Source organism: Rhodamnia argentea, chromosome 2 (genome assembly GCF_020921035.1).
Source record: "Rhodamnia argentea isolate NSW1041297 chromosome 2, ASM2092103v1, whole genome shotgun sequence".
NCBI classification, from domain to species: domain Eukaryota; kingdom Viridiplantae; phylum Streptophyta; class Magnoliopsida; order Myrtales; family Myrtaceae; genus Rhodamnia; species Rhodamnia argentea.
The window spans coordinates 6,243,384-6,249,779 of NC_063151.1; the positions used below are offsets into that span (position 1 = coordinate 6,243,384).

Consider the following 6,396-nt stretch of genomic DNA (forward strand, 5'->3'; position numbering starts at 1 on the left):
TGAATCAAAAGTTGGCAACAAACTTCATTAGTGTAAGAGAAATGGTTTAGAAGAATAATGAGGCCAAAGGTACTACAGACAAGTATTTCGTACGCCAGCCTTTTTAAGAGACAAGATTGGCCCCACAAGTTCCACACTGGAGATTTATGCAATTCCTCTAAGGACATCAAACGTGTAATCTAACATACTTGAGTACAAAAAGAATCATTAGTTTCAACAACTGGAGCCAGAGTCTCCCTCCATTCCAGAGCTGCAGCCCATTTCATCCACTGTTTGTTGGGCAAACATCTCGGTCGGTTCCAGGCAGGCACTCAGCATGTCGTGCCCGAGTTGTGCCCTCACATTGTCTCCGAACCCAAACAACCTCCCTTTGCTAGTTATCACCACAGTGTGGTACAGACCAGTACTAATTTGGGAGATGCGGTGTGCTCTCAGGCTATCAAGGATTCTTGGCCTCATGACTTTATCAGATACTCCTCTGTCCGGAAACCCCAGGCTGTCCGGAAACCCCAGGCTGCCAAATCCCATCCGTCCAAAACCATACGCAAAACCATGTTCCTCCAAGACGAAGGTTTTCCTCTTTCTTGCACAGACCTGCAAGTGAATAACCCGGCATTGAAGACTGACTACTGTTCGGGTTTCTCTTTCTACACCTCCTTCCTCTTTCGGAATAAGAAAAGAACGGAAAAGGCAAAACAAATCCTAAAGAACCATTATACTATTATTATAAAGATGAAAAGAAAAAAAATATGAATCAGCTGATATCCAAAAGTAAAGAAAAGAAGTCCCTACTTATCCCTGAATAAACCTGGTTTCATATCCTGCCCCAGATTTGATCAGTCAAAGAATATAAAGAGTTGAAAAGCACCTCAGGTTCCATGCCACTTTATGTATACTTTTGGGCAACTGTTCTAACAGAAAGGCTGTCGAGTCTTTGCCAACTTAGGAAGCCCTTCTCATTTTGGGATGCCATAACTTAAAAGAAATGTTACACAAACTGACCTGTACTGCAAGATGGCCCTTTAGGTTCTCTACAAGCTCCGGAGTAGTTTTATCAATCTCATCTCCATGGCCTAAAGCACCACAATAGCCTTTGCCCCAAGTGTAAACCTGATACATCCATTGAATTGCAACTCCATATTAATGCATTAGGCATGAAAAAACAAAAAGGAAAAACAAGAAATATAAAAAGGCACATCCCTTTTCTTTTTCTCTTTATTTGCTAGGAGTCAAAAGGCATATTAATATTCAGCCTAAGAACTTACAAGTCCATTAGAATCCAGCGCCACAGCATGCTCATCACCTGCAGAAACGCGCACCACATGGACGTCCCTCCTTCTAAATGATTGAATTTGACGGGGGTTGGACTCATTATGCTGTTCTCCGTGTCCAAGACAGAAGTTGGAACCTGAACCAAAAGAGTAGAGTGCCCCATTTTCTAATACAGCGAACACATAACTTGGACCAGCAGCAATTTGAACCACAGGGCCTACAGCTTCAAATTGTTCAATCATCTTTGGCGTCGACCTCTCCAGAGTGTCACCATGACCAAGTTGTCCATAAGTGTTGCTGCCACATGTACAGACATGACCATCTCTTGTGAGGAAAACAGTAAAATTAAGCCCTGCAGCAACCTGAAAGAAGTTTTAGCTTTTCTCACTTTGCTTACAGTGGGAGGAGAATATGTATTCAAGGATAAACAATATCAATCATTGAAATGCCGAATTTGAACCACTAACTATTTAGCAAGAATAAATGACGCGCTTCCCAACAATGATTTACCATGACAGATCAGTCAAAGTGAATGATAAAGAACTAAGATATAACCAGCAGTCCAACATACTCGAGCATTTATAGGACTTGAGTAATCAATGACCATGTATAATTTGAGCATAAAAATTACACGAGAAATGTCAAAACCAAAACAAAATGGTTTAGATGAGTAAAGATACATGATATGATGAATTTCTGCTGTCTCTCATTAAATGGGATAAAAAGTACTCAAAGAACTCTCAACTAATTTTATCATGTTTCTAGCAAAAATCAAGGAGAGAAGAGACATGATATCCACAGAACTTTGAGGATAGTTGTAGGACATCTAGAAACTAAGAATTGACAACTAGCAAAATAGAAGATCCAATAATAGCTTCCATCGAATAAATATTTGATTCAGATCCCAAATTCTTTCTTCAAAACCATCTTCCCAGGCTTTATTTAGGGACCCACAGATAAACTTCATAGCCATGGGAGACACCCATGCAGCAGGAAAAAGCAATCATGAACACGAGGAGGGGTTGCATTTTCTCTCCTGGATAGAAAAGGGAAGCATGGCATTTACCTAGACTAGCAAAACCTTCAATATCCAAAATACAGAAAATTGGTTTGATGGATCACCTGTCTGCAGGGAACACCTTGCAATGCTTCAACAAGCCGAGGTCTAAATATCAGACGTGCTGTCTCTCTCTGTCCACAGCAGTAGGATGAATTATCTCCACAAGTATAAACCTGTTTCGATAGAATCTTTTCTGTAAAATTATAGGAAATACCATACAAAGGACAAAGAGGAATGTCTAGGTAGCATATGTCATATCTATGTCCATACGAACTGCAGAGCTAGCATCATGGCAAACCCCCAAGTAAGACATCAACTGCTAAGGTAGAATTGATAACTGGAGCTCTTCATGAGAACATTATCAAGCCCAACAAGTTGATGCAATAGTCTGGCTCAGATAGCAACAAAGGAAAATGGGAGATGCAAAAAGCATAAATCATGATGATTTTATTCTTTTCTCCCATCGATTTCCCTCTACTTTCCCAAAAGGGAAAGGACATGCTAACTTATCTAGCCAAAGAAGGATGAGAAAACTACAAACCTCTCCAGACTGTGTGACGAAAGCAGCATGATTATGGGAGGCTGAGACTTGTAATACATGCGTCGGGTGTGGAAAACTTATTGGGGTAAATGCTACACATTGTGTTGTTTCAGCACCATGACCAAGAACACCGCTTAGACTAGATCCGCAAGAATAAACGGATGAATCATGGAGAAGTAATGTATGAAATCTCCCGGTGGTAACCTGCATCTGCTGATAAAATAAAAATTGATGAGCATGCACGATAACGAATGGATTGCTAACAGATTAATAAGACTTTGGTCGAAAGGGGCAGGGGAAGACTACAAGGTTCCTCATCTTTCTTCCCCCCAAAATGACATATATATTGCATTGAGTTTCTACCAAAATCATTCTTTTGATGGTCAAGTCATTCCACATTTGGCAGGTAAAAATCTCACCAAGCAGACATATAGCACCAATCATGAGAGACGCCGACACGATCGTTGCGAGCACTGTTTTTGTATCGAAATTTAGAAATTCTTAAGCTTCGGATAATTGGGCAACGAATTTGATAAGTAAAACCAAATGGGGAGACAAGCTAATTAATCTCTACTTTCACTTTCTAATAACCTCATTATCCAATAAAAGCATTAAAAAAGGACCTTGCCCAATAATTTTCGAGCGCAATTATATAGCAATCAAATTGATGGATGCCAACCATCCCTTAAACCCCCTCAAAACACAATTAATTATCCTTAAAAATCGAAGTACTACAGAAACATACGTTGCCAGAGGATGTTTCAACTGTGTCGGACGACTGCTCCACAGATTGCAGGAACCTCAAAAGCCGCTTCCAATTGCTGCCGCACCGATTAAAGATCTCCTCCTTCGATTTCACGCTCATAGAGGAATACGTAGGATGAGAACTACAGAGCTGAAATGCAGCAAGCTCCACAAGTGATCGAAACTTGCTGGGGTGCAGCCCATGACTACCCCCAAAAGCTCTAGAGGTCAATTCTAAGAAAACAAGATCAACTGGACTGAGCCGCCCACAGCTCAGAATCTCCAGAATCAAATGTGAGGGCAAATCCTCAATTGAGATTGATCTATATCTATCACCCATTTCCAACCCCACAAAAATCAACTTGATGGGTAGATTAACTTAACCTCCGAATTAAATGGTAGACAGACGTGGAAGCGAGAACAGAGAGCTCAAGCAAGCACTAGTATTGCGGAAAGTGTCAAATTTTCAAGCGAAATCTAAGGCAATTGAAGCAACATATGAAGAAGACATCTGAGGGAAGGAAAATGTAGGAAATTGAGTAGAGCAAGGGGGGTCTAGACGAGAAATTAACAGGGGGTCGGAACGATGGTTGTGGATCAAACATCAGAAGAGAGAAATCAGGCCCCCAAATTACCGTCTCGAAGAAGAAATTGCAGATCTTTCACCTGCAAAGAGAGAGAATTCGAGCACAAATCAATCCCAATCGAACACCCAATCGCATTGCAGTGAGCTAATTAATCCAATTAAGAACAAAACTCCAAGCCAAATGGGGAAAAAGAGGGAGGGGGGGTTAGCTAAAGGTGGAATCTTTACCTCGGAAAGGCGAGACTGGTGGACTTCTTTTCGGCTATGATCCCCACTCCTCCACCGAAAAAACGAAGAAGGATTGTGGGCTGTGTGGGTATGGGTCACATTTAGTTTTTTTTTCTTTTGCAGCTTAGAAAGTGAGGTGGGAATCGAAAAGCAAAGCGCTCGATGACAAGTTCTCCACCAGACGAGGAAAAGAAAGTTGCTGCTTTCTTTGTAGGCCGCAATTCCTCGCTGTCACTACGTGCTAGCCCTCCCCCTCTCTCGCTCTCTCTCGGAAGCTCACAATCAAGCACAGTCAATGGCGAATTTCTCTCTTGACTTTAGAGAGAGAGAGAGAGAGAGAGAGAGAGAGAGAGAGAGAGTCGGGGCGTAGGAGAAGGAATCGGCGTCATTTCATTTTCAATTTTCACCTCTTTCTTGTTAACGAGAACTCGAGAATTTGTTTCGGGGGATTCGACTGATGCGTCTGTCTGGTTTTGGTTTTGGTGATCATTCGCCTCGATGGAAGCGCTTGGATCTGCCACGTCAGCAAGGACAGCATCATTTTTCGCGCCACTCCTGTCGGGGAAATGTTGCCACGTCGGACTGGGTGTGGGTGTGTGTTTTATTTTTGGTTAGCCCCTCTCTCCCGCGCGTTGATCGCCCACGCGCGGTTTTGTATGTTTCTTTATTCACCCTGGAATGGTGCAAGCGGGGCCATTTGCGCAATCACCCCGATTTGATACGATTTTCACCCTTTAATTCTATTTGGTTCCTCGATTTTTTTCAATGTAAAGCAACTCTTAAAGTGGCTTCAAATATCAATAGACATGCAACTCTACTGATAAATAGGTTGAGGAGATGGGGACGCAAATATTATAGATGCGAAGTTCAACTCCCGTCATTTGAAAGCAGGAAAAAAGTCAGAGAAACTAATGTAGACTAATTCTATTTATGCAATTTTTAAAGCTCAAAAATTAAGAAAATTTGAACTCTATAAAAGCTTTTCCGGCCAGGGAAAAAAACAAAAACTCTATAGAAGCTTCAAAACATGGGGAAAAGTGTAAAAAAAGTCCTAAAAGCTATTTCATTAGTGCCAATCAAGTCTTAAACCTTTTTTTGGTGTCAATTCAGTCTTAAATCTTTTGTATTTGTGCCAATTAAGTCCTAAACCTTTTATTAGTGCCAATTCGGTTCTAAACCTTTTACAATAGTGCTAATTTAGTCCTAAAAATTTTGCATTTATGCCAATTGAGTTAATTCGGCCAAGTTTGATTGGAAATCAACGACATGGACGTCAATTATCCTACGTGACACGGTTGGCGCTAACGTGGATATTTTTTTTAATTTTGTTGATATTTTAAATAATTTTTAAAAATAAATTTTTTAAAAAAACCAAAAAAATGCTTACAAAATTATTTAAAATATTTAAATAATATTAAAAAAATATCTAAGTTAGCGCTAACCGTGTCATGTAGGACAATCGATGTCCACATCAGCGATTTTAGATCAAAATTGATCGGATTAACTCAATTAGCATAAATATAAAAGATTTAGGATTGAATTGACAATAATGCAGAAGGTTTAGGACTAAATTAGCATCAATAAAAGGTTTAGTACTTAATTGACACAAATGCAAAAGGTTTAGAACTGAATTGCACAAAAAAAATTTATGACTGAATTGACACTAATACAATTGTTTAAAACTTTCTTGACACTTCTCCCTTCAAACATGGAAAGGAAAAGTACAAAGTCAAGCGAGTGGCATAATCCTCCTTTCTCCATGCGAGTGGCTCTTTTCTCTCTCTCTCTCTCTCTTTCGCTTTGCTTACTTCCCCTTTCCCTTGTTTTCTTCCGCTTGACTGACTTTGATTAACAATCAAATCTCGAGGAGCAAGAGAATGGGAAAGCAGAGGCAAGCCCATTGGTCAATGCCTTAACCACCAATTAAACTTGAAGTTATCATAACCAAAGATCAGATCAAACCCC

The 6,396-nt window shown here is 40.3% G+C and overlaps 1 protein-coding gene across 2 annotated transcripts; it reads right to left on the reverse strand.

The window, feature by feature from the left end:
* LOC115729024 (probable E3 ubiquitin-protein ligase HERC3) lies at positions 1–4,719 on the reverse strand. 2 transcript variants are annotated; one of them, XM_030659449.2, is made up of 7 exons: positions 4,432–4,719; positions 3,619–4,283; positions 2,874–3,086; positions 2,395–2,505; positions 1,266–1,634; positions 1,003–1,110; positions 1–594 (listed from the first exon to the last, which is right to left on the reverse strand). In XM_030659449.2, the coding sequence occupies exons 2-7, from the start codon at positions 3,955–3,957 to the stop codon at positions 214–216; spliced, it is 1,521 nt and encodes a 506-aa protein (XP_030515309.1). In that variant the 5' UTR covers positions 3,958–4,283; positions 4,432–4,719; the 3' UTR covers positions 1–213. The 2 variants fall into 2 exon arrangements, with proteins under 2 accessions (XP_030515309.1, XP_030515311.1); XM_030659451.2 differs by having other exon boundaries at positions 2,874–3,083; positions 4,432–4,717.
* Positions 4,720–6,396: the final 1,677 nt, after the last annotated feature.